General features: G+C 50.1%; 1 protein-coding gene across 3 annotated transcripts in view; it reads right to left on the bottom strand.

Annotated features, from left to right (window-relative positions):
- The window catches only part of LOXL2 (lysyl oxidase like 2), a 59,980-nt gene that overhangs the window by 2,684 nt on the left and 32,999 nt on the right, over window positions 1–24,297 (bottom strand). The window contains exons 5-13 of one of the 3 annotated variants that reach the window (XM_064400230.1): window positions 21,403–21,622; window positions 16,578–16,761; window positions 12,795–12,946; window positions 11,578–11,746; window positions 9,543–9,708; window positions 8,158–8,401; window positions 3,305–3,420; window positions 2,273–2,409; window positions 1,279–1,390 (exon numbers count right to left, since the gene is read on the bottom strand). In XM_064400230.1, the coding sequence (XP_064256300.1) occupies window positions 1,279–1,390; window positions 2,273–2,409; window positions 3,305–3,420; window positions 8,158–8,401; window positions 9,543–9,708; window positions 11,578–11,746; window positions 12,795–12,946; window positions 16,578–16,761; window positions 21,403–21,622 (1,500 nt within the window). Of the gene's footprint in view, window positions 1–1,278; window positions 1,391–2,272; window positions 2,410–3,304; window positions 3,421–8,157; window positions 8,402–9,542; window positions 9,709–11,577; window positions 11,747–12,787; window positions 12,947–16,577; window positions 16,762–21,402; window positions 21,623–24,297 lie in introns of those variants that run through there. The other 2 variants (XM_064400232.1, XM_064400231.1) reach the window with 2 other exon arrangements.

Consider the following 24,297-nt stretch of genomic DNA (forward strand, 5'->3'; position numbering starts at 1 on the left):
ATGGGGAGGGCATGGAAAAAACCCTTGGGAACACTGGATGAGTGCAGGGAAAACACCTGGAATCACTGGGAGAGGGAAAAACCCTTGGAAACATGGGCAGAGCATGGGAAAAACCCTTGGGAACAGGGGCAAAGCCCAGGAAAAACCATTGAGAGCACAGGAAAACCACTCAGGAACACCAGGAGAGGGAAAACCCTATGGGAACACCAGGAGAGCTTGGGGTGAGCAGGGAAAAGGATTTGGAAACCCTGGGAGAGGGAAAAGGACTTGGGAACCTTGGGAAAGTAATGGGAAAACCACTTGGGAACACCAGGAAAGCACAGGGTGAGCAGGGAAAAACCCTTGGGAACACTGGGATTGGGTAGAACCAGTGCCCTGGAAATGAAGGGCTTAAAGGTTTGGGGTTAATTAAATGAAGTTTTAATTAAATCTTGCCCTAACTGGCACAGCCAGGAGGCCCCAGGAGGGCTGGGTGTGGATTTGCAAGACTGAATTACCCAAATGTCGCTGGTTTGGTGCTTTAAAAATAAAGTGAGGCCCAACGAGGCCTGTGAGGGGTGAGGGCTCTGCTCTGAGCCAGAACCAAACCCTAATTTCTCTCTAATTAGGAGAAAGTGAAAGTTTAAACCTTTATTTTTAACCAGAAATATCTCCCAGCTCAGCTGCAGAGCCCAAGCAGCAGCTGGAATGGGCTTCACTTTCCTGAACTAGGTCACAGTCTGAAATGTGACACACAAAATGAGAATTTTCCGTTAAAATCCCAACAAAATAATGAGAAAAATCTGGATTTTTTTTTTCCAGGAAAAACATTCATTGAAGAAGGGAATTTTCAAAGCTGGTTTTACTTGGAGCTGAGCAGGGAGTTGTGTGAATTCATTTTGTGTGGTAAAAACAGTCCTAAAAAGCCCCCAAGTTAATTCCATTTCAATGGTTTTGACAATGGAATAAGCCAAATTTAAATTACTTTGGCTTTGATATTTCCACAACCAAAAAGAAAAATACAAAATGATAATATTTTAAATTTTTCCAGGAAAACAGAGATTCCCCTGACATTCCAGGAACATTTTAATTCCTGCCTGCTACAGCAGACCCTTTCCCACTGCTTCATTTGTTTTCCAAGAGATCCGAAGAGATCCCAGCTTGGCAAAATAATTTGATTTTGGGCACAAGGAATTTCCCAGGACATTGGGATTGCACCAGACCTTTTCAGGGGGGGAAAGCATTAAATTCCTTATTTGAGGGGAATCCTTGGGGCGTGCTGGAGGATTCCAGCCTCACCTATGTGGCAGTTGTACATCCAGATGCGCTGCCCGTCGTAGCGGCTCCGGCACTTCATGACGTTGTTGGAATAATCCGACTCTGCCACCTCGTAGTTGGGGTTGATCACCACCTGGGAGGGGTGGGGGTGTTGAAAGGGGGATTGGGCAGCATCAGTTGTGCTTTACAGCATTTTGTTAGCAAAAAATGAAAATACGATTTGTTTTGTAAGGAGAGAGAAATGACTTGAATAAAGCCGGGTCAGGGAGTAAAGGATCAGTCAGGGAATCCTGGGATGGAAGGACCTGAAATCCCATCCAGTGCCAGCCCTGCCATGGCAGGGACACCTCCCACTGTCCAAGCTGGCCTTGGACAATTCCAGGGATCCAGGGGCAGCCACAGCTCCTCTGGGAATTCCATCCCAGCCCCTCCTACGCTCATTCCTTCCCAATATCCCACCCAAATCTCCCCTTTCCCAGTGGGAGCCATTCCCTGTGTCCTGTCCCTCCAAACCCCAAAATCTCCCTCCAAACCCCCACTTCCCATTTCACAGACAGAAATAATTCCTCTCCTTTCCCTCCTCCCCAGTGGCAGTGGCTGTTTTTGAACCCAGACAATTCCCCCCATGGTCCTGGCCCAAATTCCTGCAAAAACCCCACAACTGGCACCATTTAATCCCAAAGTTCAGGGAATGTTGATTACAAGCAGCTCCATGAGGGGTGCTGTGCTTTGGGGGTGTGACAACACTGTCAGCAACATCAGCTGGGCTGGGCCTATCCAGGATTAGCTGGACATGGATTTTTTAAGACTTTAATCTCCAAACTGTGCTCATGTTCCTGATTTTTCCCTTGGAAGTGTTTGTTGATTATCCTGGTGGATAATCCTTTAAGGCATCTGGGAATAGAATCCCTTTATAAACAGAAGTTGGAGGTGTCAAATGCACAAATGTGGTAAATTCTGGGTCTGACTGGTAAGATAGAAGCAGTGGGGGTGTGAGGAATGCTGTCTGTCCCACCTGGAAGAGGTAATCCCCGGGGGGGACGTCGGTGATGTCGATCCACTGGCAGTCGATGTCGTGCCGATAAACGTCCCAGCAGCCAACCGTGATCCCCTGCTCCCCAAAATTGGCACACTCGTACTGCTTCTGCACGTCTGCAGGAGGAGAATGAAGGCAAAAAGTGTTCAATCTGCAGCAGAAGTCCCAGAAAATTCCTGGTTGTTCCCCATGAGCAGTGGTAAACTCCATGTGTGGTGTTTTGGGTGGGATTTCAGGAGGTGCCACCTTCCAACTGCAGCAGCTGGAGGCTTCTTTTGGAATTCCTCACTCAGTAGGGAGCAGAAAATGGATAGTTTGGGGTTTTGGAGCAGCTCAGAGTTGGGATGGAGGGAGCTGAGGGTGGAAAAGAGAATGGGGGACCTGGGGGTTCCCATCCATCCATCCATCCATCCATCCATCCATCCATCCATCCATCCATCATCCATCCATCCATGCATCCATCCCTCTGCCATCCATCATCCATCCATCCATCATCCATCCAACCATCCATCCATCCATCATCCATCCATCCATCATCCATCCAACCATCCATCATCCATCCATCCATCCATCATCCATCCATCCATCCATCATCCATCCATCCATCATCCATCATCCATCCATCCATCCGTCCATCCCTCATCCATCCATCCATCCATCATCCATCCATCCATCCATCCATCCATCCATCCATCCATCATCCATCCATCCATCCATCCATCCATCCTTCCATCCATCCATCATCCATCCATCCATCCATCCATCCATCCATCCATCCATCCATCATCCATCCATCCATCCGTCCATCCCTCATCCATCCATCCATCCATCCATCATCCATCCATCCTTCCATCCATCCATCATCCATCCATCCATCCATCCATCCATCCATCCATCCATCCCTCCATCCAGGCCTGGTTCCTGGCTCCTGCCAGGCCACGTTCAGCCCTCGGGAGCGGTCTCTTTCTTGGGAAGAGGACGGAATTCCCGGGACACGGGGCCTGCACAGACCTGCTTCGCACTCTGTGTCCTCCAGGCAGAAGCTGGCCTTGTGTCCCTCGGCCACCTTGGTGCCGTTGAGGTTCAGCAGGTCGTAGTGGGTGAACACCTCCATGCTGTGGTAGTGCCTGTGGGGACACACAGCGACAATTATCCCGAGGGATAATTGATTTACCCCTACAATTAACTTCCCTTTAATTACCAGGACTGAAGTGGAGCTGCAGGAGTGGGACAACTCCAGGCAGGAAATGTTCCCTGGGGCTGGTGCTGTGGGGCTCCATCACCCTCCTGCTGCCTCCTGGGATTAATTTACCTGGAATCCCAGACTGGTCGGGTGGGGAGGGATTTAAGGATCATTTAGGACCATCCCTGTCCATGGCAGAGACACCTCCCCCTATCCCAGGTTGCTCCAAGCCCTGTCCAACCTGCCCTGAGACCTAAATTAAATCCCTTGGGTTTTTTTTGGGATCACAATGCTTTATACTGGAAGGAAGGGCAAAAAGTCCACCAAAAAAATCATCCCTTGGAGCAGCCCCATCATTTCCCAGGAATATTCCACACAGAGCTGGCTGTGCCCAGACCTGGCTGCTTTTACTGATTCATTTTTAAAGCAGCAGAATGTGAATTTATCAGCAAAAAGCAGCAGCTGGAGCAGCTTCTTTCACCCTGCTCAGAGCTGGATTTTCACCCGGGAGACACTTCCTGGTTTTAAACTGGGATGTGTCAGCCGGGCCTGGGGAACATTGCAGCACTGCTGGGCACAGCAGAAGTCAGGAGAGAGCCTGGAGTCCCTGGTGAGCAGTCAGAGCCCAGCAGGGTTTGGGTGACACTGGACTCGGGACACTGGGTTTTTTAAGCCCCACTGCTGGCTCAGCAGAGAATTAAGCTGAGCTTTGGCCCAGCTGGACTCCACGTGGTCAGGGCTGGGCACAGCAGTGGGGGGATGCTGATGCAACACCTTGGATTTGAGCCCAGCCTCGGAATCGGGAGCAAATCCAGGGCGTGAGGGAGCAGGGAGACAGCTGGAGTGGGACCTGGAACCAGTCTGTGTCACCCCAGCTTTGGGAATGGGTATCCCAGCTTTGGGAATGCCTATCCCAGCTTTGGGAATGCCTATCCCAGCTTTGGGAATGGGTATCCCAGCTTTGGGAATGCCTATCCCAGGATTGGGAATGTGTATCCCAGCTTTGGGAATGCCTATCCCAGGATTGGGAATGTGTATCCCAGCTTTGGGAATGCCTATCCCAGCTTTGGGAATGTGTATCCCAGCTTTGGGAATGTCTATCCCAGCTTTGGGAATGCCTATCCCAGGATTGGGAATGGGTATCCCAGCTTTGGGAAGGGAATCCCAGCTTTGGGAATGTGTATCCCAGCTTTGGGAATGCCTATCCCAGCTTTGGGAATGCCTATCCCAGCTATGGGAATGGGTATCCCAGCTTTGGGAATGCCTATCCCAGCTTTGGGAATGCCTATCCCAGCTATGGGAATGGGTATCCCAGCTATGGGAATGCCGATCCCAGCTTTGGGAATGGGTATCCCAGCTTTGGGAATGGGTATCCCAGCTTTGGGAATGCCGATCCCAGCTTTGGGAAGGGTATTACAGCTTTGAGAATGTGTATCCCAGCACTGGGAATGTCTATCCCAGCTTTGGGAATGTGGATCCCAGCTATGGGAATGCCGATCCCAGCTTTGGGAATGTGTATCCCAGCACTGGGAATGTCTATCCCAGCTTTGGGAATGGTATTCCAGCTTTAGGAATGTGAATCCCAGCTTTGGGAATGCCTATCCCAGGATTGGGAATGCCCTGGAACCCTGCACAGAGACCCAGCAGGGCCCATCTGCAAAGCTCAGCTCAGAGTGAGGCCCAGACAGGGCCTAATTCAGAACCAGTTACTTAAGATTAAAAAAAAAAAAAAGAAGAAAAAAAAAAAAAAGAAAAAAGAAGGAAACAAAGAAAAAAAAAGAAAAAAAAAGAAAGTGAAACAGGCATAAATCCACTCCTTTCCAGCTGTAAAAATAATCAAGGCTTAAGCACTTCCAATCACCACCACTGCTCATGGATTTACAGGTGGGGCATGAGCAAAGAGGGAAGGGGAGGAAATTTTTCCTGCGTTTCCCCTCACTAAAAGAAAAATAACAATCCAGAAATTGCCATCTGCCAGAATGAAATAATTTTTCACTCCCTGCTCGGGGTCTTTCCCGTTTTTATTCTGCTTCTGGTGTAGGAGTGTGCCCCCTAATGCAGAGTGGCAAAGCTGGCCTTTGTCCCCCAAAAAAGGAAAGAAGCCCAGAAGTTTCTCTCAAGGATGAGGTGAAAAGCCACCTCATAGGACTTCACCAAAAACTTGAGGACAGCTAATTGGACAGAAGCCAAAAAGTCCTGCCTCAACCAGGTAGAAAAAGAAGAGAACAAAAAGCAAAGAGCTTTTGTGAGGTGCTTTTACCAGGAACAGACCTCTGCACCTGGCTCGGGTTTTTCTGTTTGTTATTTTGCCTTTTACTGAACCTTTTTGTTTCTAACACTGCAGCAGAAGTCATCCTGCTTATTTTACACCCCCAAAATAATAGCTGAGCAATCCTTGGGTGTATTATATTTCTTTTGGGAGCTTTTGAGACCTGACTCAAGAAAAAGAAATATAATATTCCACATCCAAACAGGAGTTGCCAGGGCAGGAGGCAAAGCTGAGGCCCAAGGCTGAGGCCGGGCTGATTTGAGGCAGATTTGGCTCAAATCAATGAATTTGCAGCGAGTCTGAGCTCCTCGAGCCTGACTCAGTTTCTGAGCTATGCCTGAGTCACTCCCTGGGCTGTTTACACTCTGCTGTTCACAGACTGGAAAGATTGAAGAGGGATTGAGTTCATCCCTGTCCCTCTAAAGTGGTTCCAGTCTGGAGCACAGATGGCTCCTGGCCTCTTGCTCACCCTTTCCCATCCCACCTCCCCTCCACCGTGTCCAAAATTGCTCCAAGTTCCCCCTTTTTCAGTGCCACCTGCACATCTCAGCTCTTTGGGAAGATTATAAAAATTCTTTGGTTAAAAAATTATTAAAGATTATTTTAAATTCTACAATTTAAAATTTACCACTCTGGTGTTTTGTCAGTTTTTTAAACAGGACAGGAGCTGTGCATGGAGTTATTTCACTGCTTTTTACCTCAAATTAGGGAAAAATCCACCTTGTACCAGTCCACATTTCACAGCAAAGCATCTGGACAGCCTCCAGCTCCCTTTTCCCCCCCAACTTACCCAAAAGTGTCTTAATTCCTCAAAAAATGATGTATTTATGGGATGACATTTTTCAAAAATAAGCTGAAAACCACCTCACAGCTGCTGACAGTTTTAGTGGGGTTGAGATGCATAAAAAATGCAGAATTCCACCATTTTTTGTCCTTTTTCAGGTGAGAAACTGCTCAGGTGAGTGAGTGCAGAATTCTCACATCCTGTCTGTGCAAACTCAGCTCCCAGGTGTCAGAAAATCATGGAATGATTTTGGGTTGGAAGGGATTTAAATCCCACCCAGTGCCACCCCTGCCATGGCAGGGACACCTCCCACTGTCCCAGGGTGCTCCAAGCTGGCCTTGGACAATTCCAGGGATCCAGGGGCAGCTCTAGCTCCTCTGGGAATTCCATCCCAGCCCCTCCCCACCCTCATTCCTTCCCCAATATCCCACCCAAATCTCCCCTTTCCCAGTGGGAGCCATTCCCTGTGTCCTGTCCCTCCATCCCTTGTCCTCAGTCCCTCTCCAGCTCTCCTGGAGCCCCTCCAGGCTCTGAGCTCTCCCTGGAGCCTTCTCCTCTCCAGGTGAGCATTCCCAGTTCCCTCAGCCTTTCCTCCCAGCAGAGCTGCTCCATCTGTAATTCACCACAACCACACCTTCCCCCACACCCCAAAATCTCCCTCCAAACCCCCACTCCCCATTTCACACAGCTCAGACAGAAATAATTCCTCTCCTTTCCCTCCTCCCAGTGCCAGTTTTCATACCCAGACAATTCCTCCCACTCCACCCACGGGCACAGACTGGAGGCCTGCCCCGAATTCCTCCAAAAACCCCACGAGTGGCAGCTGGGAGTGCCTATCCCAGCCCTGGAGCCCTGCACTGAGACCCAGCAGGGCCCGTCTGCAGAGCTCAGCTCAGAGCGAGGCACAGGCCGCGCCTAATTCCCAACGGCCTAAGAACTGAGCGAGGAAAGCACCGAGTGGAAAGAGAATTCCCAAAACCCTGGGAATGTTGCTTCCAACCACCAAACTGAGGGGTAAACTGGGACAAAACCATGACAAAACCGGGACACAACTGGGACAAAATTGGGACAAAACCATGACAAAACCGGGACACAACTGGGACAAAACCACGACAAAACTGGGACACAACTGGGACAAAATTGGGACAAAACCAAGACAAAACCAGGACACAACTGGGACAAAACCATGACAAAACCGGGACACAACTGGGACAAAATTGGGACAAAACCATGACAAAACCGGGACACAGCTGGGACACAACTGGGACAAAACCGGGACAAAACCAGGACACAACTGGAACAAAATTGGGACAAAACTGGGACAAAACCGGGACAAAACTGGGACAAAACCACGACAAAACTGGGACACAACTGGGACAAAACCACAACAAAACTGGGACAAAACCAGGACAAAATTGGGACAAAACCGGGACAAAACCGGGACACAACTGGGACAAAACTGGGACAAAACCACGACAAAACCGGGACACAGCTGGGACAAAACCGGGACAAAATTGGGACACAGCTGGGACAAAATTGGGACAAAACCGGGACAAAATGGGGACAGAAGTTGCCTGTGGCTGTGGGAGGGGCTGGCGGGTGGCAGTGAGCCCAGGGATGGCACCCACCGGTGGCAGTCGTGCCACACCCAGGCGTGGCGGCCGTTCTTGGGCCGGAAGTCGGACTGGCCGTTGTTGTGGATCTGCGAGGAGAAGCGCAGCAGGCGCCGGTAGCCCGAGGTCAGCGAGGTGTTGTGGGCCGAGCTGGCCAGGCAGTTCTCCTCCAGGGCACACTGCAGCAGGAACATGGGCCTGTCCTCCAGGTAGGCCGTCTGCTCCACCAGCTCCGCGTTCAGCACCAGGTCGGGGGCGGCTGGAGAGGAATGAGTGGTTTCAGTGAAATAAAATCACCCCAGAGGTGCTGGAGGTGCAGGGGTCCTGCCACCGAGCTGCTCAGACTCACTCAGTGCCAATCAGAGAGCCATGGAATGACATGACATGGATGTTGACCAGAGGGCCATGGAATGACACGACATGGGATGTCAATCAGAGGGCCATGGAATGACATGACATGGGATGTCAATCAGAGGGCCATGGAATGACATGACATGGGATGTCAATCAGAGGGCCATGGAATGGTGTGGCTGGGAAGGGGTTTTAAGGATCAGCCACTTCCAGCCCCAACACCTCCCACTATCCCAGGTTGCTCCAAGCCCTGTCCAGCCTGGCCTTGGACATTTCCAGGGATGGGGCAGCCACAGCTTCAATAGAGAATCCATTCCAGCCCCTCCCCACCCTCCCAGGGAAGGACTTCTCCTGAATATCCAATCTAATCCTACTCTGAGTTTGAGCAGGAAAAGCCTGGTGGGGAACAATTCACCCTACAGGAATATGGACCTTAAATCCCATCCCATTCCACCCCCTGCCATGGGCAGGGGCATCTGCTATCCCAGGTTGCTCCAAGCTGGCCTTGGACACTTCCAGGAGCAGCCACAGCTCCTCTGGGAATTCCATCCCAGGACCTCACCACAGCCCCAGGGCAGAATTTATTCCCAGTATTCCATCCAACCCTGCCCTCTGGCACTAGGAAGCCATTCCCCCTTATCCCATCATTCCAGTTCCTGATTAAGTTCCCTCACCACTCTCAAAAAGAACAATTTCTCCTGAATATCCAAATTAATCCTGCTTTGAGTTTGAGTCGGAAAAGCCTGGGGAGGGAACCATTCACCATATGGGAATAGCTGACCTTAAATCCCATCCCATCCCATCCCATCCCATCCCATCCCATCCCATCCCATCCCATCCCATCCCATCCCATCCCATCCCATCCCATCCCATCCCATCCCATCCCACCATGGGCAAGGACACCTTCCACAATCCCAGCTCACTCCAAGCTGGCCTTGGACACTTCCAGGGATGGAGCAGCCACAGCCAGAACCTCTCTGGGAGTTAGAACTTTGACGCATCCAGGTCATGCCATTCCTCCAAGAACAAACAAATCCCGAGGCACTCACTCTCCGAGCAGGACACGCCGGCCCCGAAGCGTCCCCCTCCCCGGGGGCAGGACACGTGGGCCCCGTCGTGCCGGCAGTGGGACAGGGACATCTCTGTCCCCGAGCACTTGACCCCGCTCATCACCACGTCGTCGGCGCTGACGTCCCCGTGCCAGTACCACGTCTCCTGGGCAAAAAAAAAGGCAGGAAAAGGCATTTCACACATTCCTTGGGCTCTTAGGGGAATATTTACCGGCCTGAAGTGTGGATTCTCCCTCAGGGCAAGACCCCACATCATCCAGGAGGATCTTGCCAAAGGATGCTGGAGCAGGGGATTCAGAGAAGCTGAAGTTTTGTCACCAAATCCTTAAAAACCTTGAATCCCATCCAGTCCCACCCCATGCCATGGAGAGGGGCACCTTCCACTATCCCAGGTTGTTTAAATCTGGTCTTGGACACTTCCAGAGATCCAGGGGCAGGCAGCAATAGCTTCTCTGGGAATTCCATGCCAGGACCTCACCACTGTTCCAGGGAAGAATTCATTCCTAGTATCCCATCTAACTGTGTTCTCTGGCAGTGGGAAGCCATTCCCCCTTGTCCCATCATTCCAGTTCCTGATGAAATTTCCTCTCCTCTCATCATCCTCCAGTTTTGCAAAACTTATGGGAATGGCACAACGTCAACTCCCAAACCCCAAAACCTGGGAGAAGGGGAGGGGAGAAAGAACCTAAAAAAATCCAGTGAGATCTGTCCGTGCCCAAGCTGGGAGCAGTTTCCAGGAACTGAACCCCCGGTGTCCCATGGCTCCCGTTGCCCCCGGCTGTTTGGGAAGGCTGGGAGCACACAGGGCTGCCCTGTTCTGCACACTGGGGCTTTATGCTCCTGGAGCAGGGGCACTGTAAAAGCCTTTTCTGTTCCGAATTCCAGCAGCCTCAGCTCAGGGAAAAAATGCCTTTTCCTCGCTGGACTCTCAGGGCTGTGTCAACATTGCCAGGCAGTCGGAAAGGCCACGCTCAGGGGTGGGGAGATCCTCAGCTCCGGGGTTTGATGGGGGGAAATCAGCTGGAGGAAGCAGTTGGAGCAGGGAATGGCTCCAGCAGCACGTGGGCAGCTCCAGCCTCCTTCCTGCTGGGTGTCCAAGCCCTGAGTGTCCCCTGAGGACCTGCAGATCCCTCCCTGGCCATGGAGCATGGTTGGGATGTGTCCATGAGCGCAGGGTGGCAGAGGTCATGGAATGGTTTGGATTGCTCATCCCTTGGGCAGGGACACTTTCCACCAGCCCAGCTTGCTCCAAGCCCTGTCCAGCCCGGCCTTGGGCACTCCCAGGGTGGGGCAGAACTGAGGTGTCATTCCTGGCCATGGAGGAGGTTTGGGGCAGGAGAGGAGCAGGGAATACCAACAATTCATGGAGCTGGATCCAGCCCTGCTGCTCAGGCTGCACTGGAGCAACTCTAGAAGCAAAATCCAATTTTTTCAGGAGACCTGACACCAGTCTGAACCTGACCTCTGCATTTCAGGGAGGGACAAGAACCTGCATGCAGCTACCAGCCCAAGCAGGGGTTGGGGAATGTCGGGAAACCCGAGCTGTGAGAAAACAATAGAGAACTCAGGGAAACAGAATGTTTGTCACCAAATCCTTAAAACTCATTCAGTCCCACCTGGGCAGGGACACCTTCCACTCTCCAGGTTTCTCCAAGATGGAGGGATGGGATGGGACAACCGCAGCTCCTCTGGGAATTCCATCCCAGGACCTCACCACAGCCCCAGGGCAGAATTTATTCCCATTTTCCCATCCAACCCTGCCCTCTGGCAGTAGGAAGCCATCCCCTTATCCCATCATTCCAGTTCCTGATGAAATTCCCTCATTTCTCATCATCCACAGCTCCTCCTGCTCCAACTCCCCCCCTCCATGGCCATTGTACAACGAGATTTCACCCTCAAGGCCTTTCCAGCTCCACCCTTGAAGCTCCTTTTGGGATGACCTTTCCACCTCCTCCAGCACCCCCACGCCACCCACCCCGATGGGAAGGCCTGGCAGGGGTGGGAAGGGGCTCACCTGGAAGGCGTGGCTGGCGAAGCCCAGCCCCAGCTGCCGGCACACCACCATGGCCTCCACGGTGCCCCAGTTGTGGCTGCAGACCGTGCCCCAGCGCAGGGTGCCGTTGCGCTCGGCCAGCACCTCCACGCGGCCCTCGTAGGGGTTGCGGCCCCCCGCTCAGGCGAAGCTGCAGGACACAGAACCCCTAAATCCACAGCAGACTCCCAAGGGGAAGGGCAACGGGTGGGGAAGAAGGTTTTGTTCCCCCAGAATTTTGGAATCATCAGATATCCCCAGCTGGAAGTGACCCAGGGGCTGCACAGCGGAAAATTCCCCCTCTAGCACAGAGCTGGAGAAACCCTGGTGAGGGATTTCCCTCCCACAGAGGGAATTCTGACTGGCAAAAAGGAGAGCTGTGGGGATTGAGCTGTAGGGATTCACAAATGATGACCTTTTGGCTGGGTCTTTGTGCTGGAATCTGCTTCCAGGCAAGGCCTGACATTCCTGACACAGAACTGGGACATGGACACGTTGGCTGTGAATAAAACATCCACAGGGAGGATGAGGAGTCAGGAAAAGATGAGCACATCCCCAGATCTGTCATAGGGAAAATGACTCAGGGCACTCGGGCTGTGCAGCACCGTGTCCCATTTTGTGTGGGGTCAGGAGGGGTTCCCCAAGGGGAAGGCACAGGGAAACCATCCAGGGATGGAGCAGCACTCGGAGTCTCCTCAGGGCTTGAGCTCAGGGAGTTCAGCTCCTCTCCCAGTCTGGCAGGGGATGGTCCAGCCAAGCCCAGCAGCTCAATGGGTTGGACCAGCTGCAGGAATTCCCTGGAAAAGCTTCCCTGCCCTGCTGCTTTAGACCTTTGGAAGGAGCACTCAGAGGAATCTGGGTCTGGTTCATGCAGTTAGCACACAATGGTTGGGTTGGAAAAGGTTGAAAACTGGGTTAAAAATCATCCAGTGCCAACCCCTCCCATGGACAAGGACCTTCCACCATCCCACGTTGCTCCAAGTGTCATTCAACCTGACTTTCCTCATTTTCAGGCCTCTGAGATGAGTCGAGAGGAGCTCAAAACCCCCACAAAATGGGATACTCATCCTCATTTCCCCTCCTTTTTTAGATAAAATCTGAATTAAATACTCACGGCTTGGGTGAAATTATTCCTACCCAATTCCTGCCCAAAATTCCCACCCAAAATTCCCTCACACCTGGATCCCTCAGCTCCTCACCTGGTTCTGGAAGCCCATGGCTGGCACGTTGCACCTCACAGCAGCATCTTCCTCGTGGTTGCAGCCCTGGGACTCGGTGTTGAACTTGCAGTCCGTGACCGACTTCTCAAAGCCCGTGCAGTCGATCTCGTTCAGGTGGATGGGACCCATTCCTTGGGGGAAAAATAGGGAAAAAAAGGCCTTTTATGTGGTGAGGTTGTGAACACCACAGTGACCTCCAGCATTCAAAACTTGGGAAAAAAATCTGCTGATTTTTTGTAAAAATAAAACAAAAATCTGTGAAAATATTGTTAATGATTTTAACAATTACTGAATTTTTTCCAGTATTCTCTGCGACTCGAGCATGCAAGAATCCCAGGAAAAACCAAGTTTCCACTGTTTCATAATTTACAAACTTGAGCTGTAGGGATTCACAAATTATGACCTTTTGGCCGGGTCTTTGTGCTGGAATCTGCTCCCAGTCAAGGCCTGACATTCCTGAAACAGAACTGGGACATGGACACGTTGGCTGTGAATAAAACATCCACAGGGTGGATGAGGAGTCAGGAAAAGAAATCTGGGGCAGGTCGAGGATTCCATCACTGAGGGAAACAGCAGAGAGAATGGGCTCGAGGTGCTGGCAGAAAAATAGAATAATTTGGGTCCTCCCAGGATGAGCAGCAGCAGCAGCAGATTGGAATTTCCATCAGAAAAGCATGGAAGGGAATGATCCTGGTGCAAAACTCAGCTCCTGCTTCTGAAACTGGGTGGAAAGAACAAGGCAGAGATGTGAATGTGTCGGGTTTAATTTCAGCCACAGTTTCTTAGTGGGGTTTGGGCAGCTTGGCCAGGCCTGCGTCCACCTGGACAGGGTGGGAGGACATTCCTGGGGAGGCTGCTGGGAATGGGAATCTTGTCCTTTTTTTTGCCTCTCTCTCATTAAAATCCCATTTGTGGCTCCCATCTGGAGCTGGCAGCACCTCCCTGTCCTTCTGCAGCCACCAAAGGGCTGAGGGGGAGGAAAGCCCTGACCAGAACTGGAGGGGGAAGCTCCAGGAATGCAGGAGGGAGCCAGGCCAACATTCCCAGCCTGGCAAAGCCACTCCAGTGGGACGGCAAGGATGACAAAGATGACAAAAATGACAGATGACAAGGGCAGGGCCTCTCTGAGCCAGAGAACCCTGGCAGGGCTGCTCTTCCTGGGGAAATTATGGCACGTGGGGGCACAGAAATGGAGATAAATGTTGAAATGTGAGGAAAATTGTAGTTCCTCCCTGCCATTGCACTTAAAAACCCCAGAACTAGGCCTGTCTATCCAACACTGGCCTTCAGCTACTCCTTGGAGTTTAATTCCATGCTCTCCCTCCCAGGACATCCACACATCCATGAGCTCTGGGCTCAGTGTCTCCTCCCCTTGTGGAAATGAGGGTGAATTGTTTAATCTGGGTCTAGGCAAGGTGGGATAAATCCTCCTCCCACACCCTGAGCTCTGTGGAAGGCACAGCTCTCCCACTTTGTCTTAACTTTCTCTTTCTCCAGGCAGCACGGACAGAACCAGAGGACACAGCCTCAAGCTGCACCAAGGGAAGTTTAGGTTGGATATTAGGAAAATGTTTTTTATGGAAAGAGTGATAAAGTTCTGGAATGTTCTGCCTGGGGAGGTGGTGGAGTCACCATCCCTGGGTGTGTTTAAAAAAACCTGGATGTGGCACTGGGTGCCAGGGTTGAGTGGAGGTGCTGGGGCTGGGTTTGATGATCTTCAAGGTCTCTTCCAACCCCGTGATTCTGGGAATTCTGGGAATTCTGTGAACTGGGACTCCCAGTTCAGCCACTGGGAGATGATTTAGCCTGTGAAATCCATCCTCCCACACCCACAGTGAGGCTGCTCCTTCAGAGCACCCTGAGAAAACCCAAATTCCCTGGGATGCAGCTGGAACAGAACAAAGTGTAAACAGGGACACGGCGTGGAGAGCTTGGACAGCTCCCTGAGCATGCAGGGCCAGAAAAATCTCCTTTTCCAACCGAAACGTGACCCCCTGGCTGCTGGAGGGACATCACCCATCCCTAGGGACGCTCCTGACAGGGAGCACTGACGGATGAGCAGAAGGGAAAGGGGATAAAAAAGGAAAGGGAAGGCAGAGGAGATTCCTGGAGCCAGCAGGAACAGCATGTTCCACGTTCTCCTCCCTCACGTGGCAGCCCTGGGATGATGAAGCTGTTTCCTACATGCCCTTAAACACATCAGCAAATTCCAGCCTGCCACAAAGAGGATTTTTGGCAAATCCAGTGGATTTGGTCAAGTTTTAAAGCTTCCCAGACTCAGGACACCCACGTGCTTTTTCCTTCTCTCCCCTTCTCTAAGCTGAAGGAACTTCCCCCATTCCTTTATTCTCAAAATTTCCCCCATTCCTTTATTCTCAAAATTTCCCCCATTCCTTTATTCTCAAAATTTCCCCCATTCCTTTATTCTCACAACAAAGATTTGGTGTAATTTTTTTGTGGTTATTCTCACAAGGGCTTGGTGTAATTTTTTTTTTTTCTACTGTCATAAGAAGAGTTTGATGTAATTTTTTTTTAGTTATTCTCCCAAGGGGTTGGCGTCTTTTTTTTTTGTTGTTGTCACAACAAGGACTTGGTGTCTTTTTTTGGTTATTCACACAAATTCATGGTGTCTTCTGTTTTTTGGGGGTTTTTTTTTGTTATTTTCACAACAAAGATTTCGTTTACATTTTTTAATTTTAAAATTTTTTATTCTCACAACGAGGGTTTGCTGTCTTTTTGTTGTTGTTGTTTTTTGGATTTCCACCCTGGGAACGGGGTGTGGGAATCACCAGGTGGTTTCAATTCACCTTTGACCACTTTTTTGGGATTTAAACCAACTCCCAAAGACAGGAAATCCAAACCAAATCTGGCTCTGAGCTGCTCGAATGCCCTTCTATTTATAATGAGCTAAATTACTGTCCTGCTCTTAAATTGGAGCGTTTGAAGTCTGACTCCTGGATTTATTTTTTTGCCAGGAACCTTCTAGTAATGCATTACATCATGGTGTGGTTCTGGAGAACTCAAAGGGAATTTCAGAGCAGCAGATGAGATAATTAAGAATTAATTACTGGAACAATGACGAGTTTTTAAGAATTAATTACTGGGGTGCTGAGTTTGACCTTTTGCTCGGGAACAGCTGCCTGAGCAAAAGGTCAAACTCATCATCCCCAGGTGTTTTTTCAGGGAATCTTTTTAAGTCACAGAATTCCAGTCTGGCCCCAAGAGACTTATTAAGGTTAGGGGAGAAATTTCTTCTTCTCAAATTGAACATCACAATAAAAATCCACCATGCCCTGAAGTATGGGATGTTCCTGGGGGTGGAACATTCCTTAATTCAGGGCACCAGTGAAAGCAATGAGGGATTTGTCTTTGCAAACAAACTGTGGGTCTGCTGATAAATAAAATTGGATACTGAGAGATGAAAGGAACAATGGGAGGAACCACAAATTCCATAGGAATTCCACTGACGGACACGAGGAAAAGACAAAGGGGGATACGTTAGGAGGGGGTCTGTGTTAGGTGAAGTCTGAACCTCCCAAGTACCTCAGCCAGTGGGGAATGAGAGAGGGAAATTAGGATAAAAAGGAGGCTGCATCCTCCAAAAATTTGAGACCCCCATGGCCTCTCTCTTTATATTTCAATAAAATTCCAGGACTCCTCTGTCTCCTTTCTGGAACTAAACCCCTGGTGCTTGGGGACGAATTTGGTGTCTGTGGATGACTTTCCCGAGCCCAGGGCTCCCTGGGCCGTGGTGGAGCTCACCTTGGCCCAGCCTGGCCCCCGTGATGGCCTCCTTGGCGCTGCCAAAGCCCAGCTCGCGGCACACCACGCTGGCCGACACCAGGTTCCAGTTGTCGTCGCACACCGTGCCCCACTCGCCGTTCTTCAGCACCTCCACGCGGCCTTCCCCCGTGTTGGCTCCTCCCTTCAGCCTCACCAGGGGCTGCTGCAGGGGACAGACACAGGGGTGGTGATGCCCGGGGGGTTTTGACTTTGTTATAAATGCAGAATTCACAGAATTACAGAGTGATTGGGTTGGAAGAGACCTCCAAGATCATGGAGTCCAACCCAGCTCCAACAGCTCCACTCAATCCTGGCACCCAGTGCCACATCCAGGCTTTGATAAACACACCCAGGGATGGTGACTGCACCACCCTGGGCAGAACATTCCAGAACTTTATCACTCTTTCTGTAACAAACTTTTCCCTAGTATCCAACCCATGATGTTAAAACCCTGGATACTGAGAATTTTTAAACTTTCTGTGCTGAACGGCACAGGCCCACAAGAGAACACTACAATTGACCTGAGGCTGTGGAGAAGGTTTCCAAAATGGGATTGATAGCACTGAGATTATGGGTGTGGAGTTGTTAGAAGTGTGTGATATCACAGGGTGGAAAACTTAGAGTTTTAGAATATAGTAATAACTATGGAGCAAGATGGAGGTTTTAGGGCAGAGGCAGGTTGTTCTTCTGTACCTTCTCCTTCCTTCTTCTCCATGGATTTGGGTGGTATTTGTAATTGAACAGAAAAGTCCACAGACCAGACTTTGAGGGATCAGTTATTGGATTAAAAGTGAAAATAATTTAGGTATAATTTCTTATTTGGATAATTTAACCTCAAAAGACCTTGTACCAAGAGATAGTTAACCATTTTGTGCCTTGCTAATGAAAGACTACAAGACTCACTGCTGTGAGACTGCAACATTGATAAAAAACAATAAACACCTAAGCCTAAATGCAAACTATCATCTCAAATACTTCAATGCCAACCTCAATGAAAGTAGAAGAAGGAAACGGAGAACCCACACTAGATTTCCCTTGGTGCAGCTGCAGGCTGTGTCCTCTGCTTCTGTCAGTTCCTGGAGAAAGAGCCCAGCCCCAGCTGAGCACAGGCACCTTTCAGGAGCTGCAGAGAGTGATGAGGGCACCCCTGAGTCTCCTTTTCTCCAGGCTGAGCACCCCCAGCTCCCTCAGTCATTCCTCACATATTGTATTGTTGGCTTTTTGCAAATATTACCATGAATTCTATATGTATGATGTTAAAATAACTTTACTTTTATTTCTACTACTATCTCTACAACTCCCTGAAAGGTGGCTGTGCTCAGCTGGGGCTGGGCTCTTTCTCCAGAACACAGAGGACACAGCCTCAAGCTACATCAAGGGAAATTTAGGTTGGCTATTAGGAAAAAGTTTTTCATGGAAAGAGTGATAAAGTTCTGGAATGTTCTGCCCAGGGAGGTGCAGTCACCATCCCTGGGTGTGTTTATCAAAGCCTGGATGTGGCACTGGGTCCAGGGTTGAGTTGAGCTGTTGGGGCTGGGTTGGACTCCATGATCTTGGAGGTCTCCTCCAAGCCAGTGGTTCTGTGAATTAACAAAAACTTAGACATAAGAGCAGTAGTAGCTGATATAGATATGAGTGAACTGTCTGATTAGTCAAGATAACATCCAGTGAACATTTAATGAAGACCCTACTATTGATATATCAACCATCAGCATCTAAAAAAATATATAGACCAAAGCCTAAAAGTAATAAAAATCAGACCAAACCCACAGCCAAGAAACACACATGCTCTAAAAAAACCAAGGTGGAGGCCATGCAAAATAGGTCCTAGAATATGTAAACTAGTGTATAGAAAAATATGAATATACATAAAAGTCTATGAATATACAACAAGCTAATATAATTTTAAAAATATTTTAAAATTATCTCCAAAAATAACAGTAACTAAATACCAAACATCCAACAGTTTTTAACCCTTTGTTTTATTTCTGTCTCCTACTGTCTTTTTATTAAACTTTTAAAATTTTACCAAGAAAGTAAACCGCCTTTTTCACACTATTTCCCCTTTGATCTGCTCTCTGTATTCTTCCCACACCTATTTGGAGCTCTGTAGCCTATTGTATTAGTAGTTACTTTCCCCAGTACTTTTCCATGGCCCTTCCCTAGGCAGAAAGACAAAACAAATTCCAGAGCTCCAAGCCCTGGGAGGTGCAGGGCCCCGGGTCTATCTTGGTTTTTCCTGGGAACCAAGGCCCAGAACAACTCCTTGAGGCACATTTTTATGGACAAAACACAGCCAGTGCTGAAGGGAAGACTCCAGAGAAGGGGAGAAATTGCATCACCACTTGCCCTCTTAATTAGTGCTTTTAATCAGTTATGCTAATTTCCTAAACCCTATAAATATGTGCTATTTATAATTATGTACCCCCTAAAATATGTACTTATCATTTTGGGGGTGAGTTTTGTGGGCATCTTTCCATAACTGCTCCTGAAGGCCTCCAAATAAAGATCCTCTTGTATATTACCCCTTACTGAAATTGTCTCGAGTTTCCTTTCCAGGTTGGGAAAAAGGTAACACTGGGGTCACTTCCATCCTTTACAGGGGTTATTTATGGAAATCTGGGCCTAAAAATTATCACAGAATCACCTGGGACACCTTAAAACACCCATCACACAATTCCAATGCCTGAAAGTGCTGCATGAAAGGAGATCTTTATCTGCAAAGATTTTGGTGAGCACAGATTTGTTTCTCACACCTCATGTGTGGGCAGACAATAAAAAACCCTATCCCAGTTCTCTGCAGGTGCTTGGATTTAGGAGCCTTTTTCCATCCTGGAAAAAATGGAAAAAACCAATTTCTCACATTCCTTGGGAGCCTTGCAGGAGGGTTGGGAATGGCCCTGAGCCCACCCGTGCCCAGCTCTCACCCCTGGCTGCCCTAAAGAAGTTTATTTGCTGTTCACACCTCCAGTCCTGGCTTAATCCAGGACCAACGTTGAGCTCAAGCCCTATAAAACTTGCCTGAGTGCTCAGTTCTGACCAATAATAACATATAAACAATATATAATAAATAATAACGAAAAAAGAAATCACAAATGAAAAGTGGAATAAAAAAATCTGGCATTTGCAGTCAGAAATACCCAGCTGAGTGGCAGCTCCAGTTCCACTCATTTCTGGGTTTATAATATTTAGTTATTATCTGTTAATCACCCACTCCTCTCTCCCGTGCCAAGCAGGGAGCTGCCAATTCCTGCTGCACCCCAGAGCTGGCTCGAGGTGGTGAGAGCAAAGCTTTAGGTTTGGGAACACCAAAAATCCTTCGCTTTTCTGAGTGGGATCATGCCTGGAGCTTTTTCTCCAGGCTGGGGTCACACCAAGGACACGCAAAGCCCAAACAAAGGCTTAAGGAATTACTTGGCAGCGCGTGCAGCTTGGGAGATTAACAATGATTTACAAAACCTTTCACCTCCCAGCCCTAAATCCTGCAAGCTCTAGTGCAGGGAAGAGCCTGGGCAGGGATTGCATTATTCCCACCAATCATTATTCCCATTTTTGGCACTTGGGAAGGGCCCAGAGACCATTCCCCCAAAACTCACCCAGGAACAGCCACAAAATGCAAACGTTCACAATTTCACAAATCCACAAAGTTCCCCGATGAGAAACCTCTGAGATTCCCCCTCTATCCCAAGGCTGCAGCTGGAAAATTTCCCCTGGCACCCACCTAGCCCGTGTTTGCTGCTTGTTGAGCTGTCCTCTCCTAGTCCCTGACACTGGCATCCACCAATTCCAGCCTTGTTTTCCAACATTTTTGCATCTCCTGGGACTTTTACGCCCCGCTCAGCGCTCCCCTCCTCGCTAGACTAAACAAACCCAGCTTTCCAAGCTGCCTGTGTTTTCCCAGTCTCCCCCCAGGGCATTTCCTCGTGAGGAATTGGAGGTAGAGGAAATGCCAGCTGATTTCCACAGGGTGATTCCACCAGAATTCCAGAGCCTGTGGAACAGCACAGCCGGGCACGAGTTCAGCTGGCTCAGACCGAGCAGCTCCAACAGGAACGTGACCCAGGGATTTCCTCACTCCTCTCTCCCAGCTGTGCCAGCTGCCCTGGAGCTGCTCTCCCACCCTTTGGAGGAAAGAACCTGGAATTTGGGAGGGTGGGAGCTCAGCCGGGGGTGCAGGGAGGTGGGACTTGCAGAGGGGACATTGTGGGAGTTGGTGGTGAAAATGTTACACCCCCAGGGATTTCCTGCCCTAATTGGCAGCTGGATGGGATATTGGGAAGAAATCCCTCCCTGTGAGGGTGGTGAGGGGCTGGATGGAATTCCCAGAGAAGCTGTGGTTGCCTCAGGCTGGGAAGTGTCCCAGGCCAGGATGGACAGGGCTTGGAGCACTCTGGGATAGTGGAAGGTGTCCCTGCCCATGGCAAGGGTGGAATGGGATGGACTTTGAGGTCCCTTCCAACCCAAACCATCCCATAATTCTGTTTTCACATCTCTCAGCAGATGCTGCAGGAACTGCTCTGAACTCTGGGAATCTGCTGGGCAGGAAGGCCCGGAGGGACAGGACCCAGGGAATGGCTTCCCACTGCCAGAGGGAAGGGATAGATGAGATATTGGGGAGGAATTCTTCCCTGGAACAGTGGCGAGCTCCTGGGATGGAATTCCAGAAGCTGTGGCTGCCTTACCCTGGAAGTGCCCAAGGCCAGGTTGGAACAAGCCCAGCAGAAGGTGACCTGCCATGGCTGGGGGTGGGATCAGATGGTTTTTAAGGCTTTTCCAGCCCATTTTGGGGCTGCTCCCCGCTCACCTCCTGCCTGAAGGCCTTTCGGAAGCCGCTGTGGCTGCTGGGGGCGAAGGCGCGGCCGGGCACGCAGCTGACGACCGCGGGCATCCCGTTGTCACAGCTGCTGTTCTTCCCAGTGCCCGTCAGGTGGTTTCCCAGTTTGCAGCTGGAAATGTGAGCCTCGTTCCCGCTGCAGTCCATGGAGTAAGCCCAGTAGTGCTGCTTCCTTCTGCTGGCAAACATCCTGAAAGGAGTTAAGGGGAAGGGGGAAAGTTAGGGATCCGTAAACAAATGGCTTTTGCTAAATTTTGGGAGGAAAAATGCCCTGGGATGAAGTGAGGCTTGGACAGGATTATTTGGAGGCTGATCCATTCATCCACACCATGACTCTGTGGAGGTGTCACTTAAACACTTGGAATCATTCAGCTTGGAAAAGACCTCCAAGATCGTCAAGTCCAACCACTTTAAAGGAAATAAATCTCTGCAAGAACTAAAAAGTCTGAGTAGGACTCAAAGGTGCAGCTCCAGAAAATGACACATTCCCAGGAGGGCAGATCCCATCCCAGGCAAGGACAGGGACCAGCTAATTCCAAATGGACCAAGAGGATTTGTGCAGATAACTGGGCTGGAGAGCCCCCAGAAGAACCTTCCCTTTTGCTGCCCAGCAGCTATCAGCTGGGATTGGGAAAAATCCAAATCCTCTGTGAGTCTGTGTTAACAACCTGAGAGCAATTTCCGAGAGCACGAGCAGCTCCCCTGCCGAGCTGTTCACAGCAGAGCAGCTTGGCAGCAGCTCCTGCTTCTCGCTCCCAAACTTCCTGGAGCTGCTCCAGGCACTCCTGAGCAGGAAGGGGCACGTGTGATAAACTGGGAAGGGAAGGGATCCAGCTCCATCCTAACTGGGAGGCTGCTGGAGTGGAGAGGAATGGAAATCTGGGTCAGGTCAGCCTCAGAAAGGAGTTAAAGACAGGGATGGCTCGGGGCAGCCCACGCCCTGCTGGGATCTCCACGTGGCTCTGTGTGATGCCAGTGCTGCTCCTCATTCCAGGAATCTCTGCCACGCAGAGCTGGGATCCAGGCATTGGCTGTGATAAATGGCACAGCAAGGTGGGTGGAATTTGGGGAGAAAAGGCAGCAGTTTTGCTGCAGCATGGAGAGCCTGGGGAGCAGCTGGAGGGGGCAAAGAGCCTTCCTGAGAGGGCTTTTGGGGACTCCACTGAGCAGGTCCAGGCTTTCCCAGGTGTTCCCTTTAGGATTTAGATTTTGCAGGGTCAGGGATGTTTGAGGGGACTTTTCTCCCCTGTGTCACTGGGCTCTGCTGCCCAGCTCAGCATTTCTCCAGGCTCTCCTGGCTCCCAGCCTCTCACTAATCCTTCCTGGAACCCGATCTCCCTGGGCTGAGGCTGGGGATGGATCCAGCCAGGCTGGAGAGGGAGCTGCAACTGCATCCCATGATGCTGGAAAAGGATGAGGCAGGGCTGAGATCCATCCCAGGGAACAACACCCTGCCTGCCCTGTGGGGAAAAGTGGCTGTCAGAACCCACCTCTGGCACAGCAGAGCTGTCAGGGACTCCCTGAATCAAGAAAAAAGGGATGGGGAAATAGGAATAGAGTTAAAATTTAAAAAAATAAACCCAGGGAGGATGCAATACAAAGCAGCCACTTCCCAGCCATGCTCAGGACAGAAGGGAGGACCTGAAGGAGCATTTTCATCCTTCACAGACAGGTCCAGAGGGCTCCATGAACTCCAGAGCAGACAAGAACCAGCCTGACTTAGGGAAGCAGGGATGGGGATGCCTTAGAATAGCAAACAATGACCTCATCCTGGAAATTTCATGAGGCATCAACATCTGGATGGTATTAACAGTCCTCGGGAGGCTGGGGAGAAATAAAACCCCACCTCGTGTCCCCAGACTATATCTGTGTAAAAAAAAAGCAGAATTCAGCTGATCTTTACAGCCAGAAACTCGAGGCTTTGCTGATGTTTTGTTTTTAACACAAAAGGATCAGTGGGAGCCCAGGGTGATGCTGCTCAGGTCAGAGGTGGGAATGAACATTCCTGCTGGGAGAGTTTGGCCAATTCCAGGTCAAGCTGGAATTCAAACCATTTCTACTGATGTGGAGAGAGGGATTTTCATCCCAGAAAAGCTTTAAACAAAGCTCAAGTGGAGCTCTGTGGGAAGGGCTGAGGGGTTGGTTAAGGAGCACTCAGGATATTCCACAATTCCATGACTTGGGGAGCAGAGAACAAATCATTGCACACAAACTCCAGGAAAAATTCACCCAAATCCCACTGAGCAGAGGCTGGGGAGCTCCTGCTGGGGGCTGTGAGCAGAGATTTCAGCCCTTGGGAAATTCCTGAAGTTATCAAGGTGCTGCCTTCAGCCTCAGGGAGGAGGGAGGGAAGCCAGGCCTGCCAAAGCCCTTCAGACCCTGGATTTTCCAGGGAAAACAAACCAGGAGGGTTCCTACTGCAAATGCTGAAGTGATGAGCTGCCCAGCACCTCTGCCTGGGTTTGGACCGGGGTGAGCAGACTGGTCCAGTTGGGAGCAGCTCTTTGATCCTGGAGCCATTTCTTTGTCAAGTCATAGAATTCAAAAAGGCATCAGGTCCATCTCTCTGATCCCAAATTTCTCCTCTCTCCATCAGCAAAATGCATTAAATTCTGCTTTCCCAGCCAGAGCAGGAACTGGGAGGAGGAGTTACAGCAATTCCTATATAAAAGCCACTGTGAGGAATGAACAAGACCAGGACTCAACTTTAGATTTGTTTCATTTCCGAACATAAATTGTGCTGTCAGCTCCAGAGGCCGAGTTACAGTCAGGAATAAACCCCTGGCAGTGGGACAACGATGAACTCACTTGTTTTCTTTTGAGCAAGATCCATCTGCAAACCATTTCACCTCCCAGCAGTGTGCA

Source organism: Passer domesticus, chromosome 28, assembly GCF_036417665.1.
Source record: "Passer domesticus isolate bPasDom1 chromosome 28, bPasDom1.hap1, whole genome shotgun sequence".
Lineage (NCBI taxonomy): Eukaryota > Metazoa > Chordata > Aves > Passeriformes > Passeridae > Passer > Passer domesticus.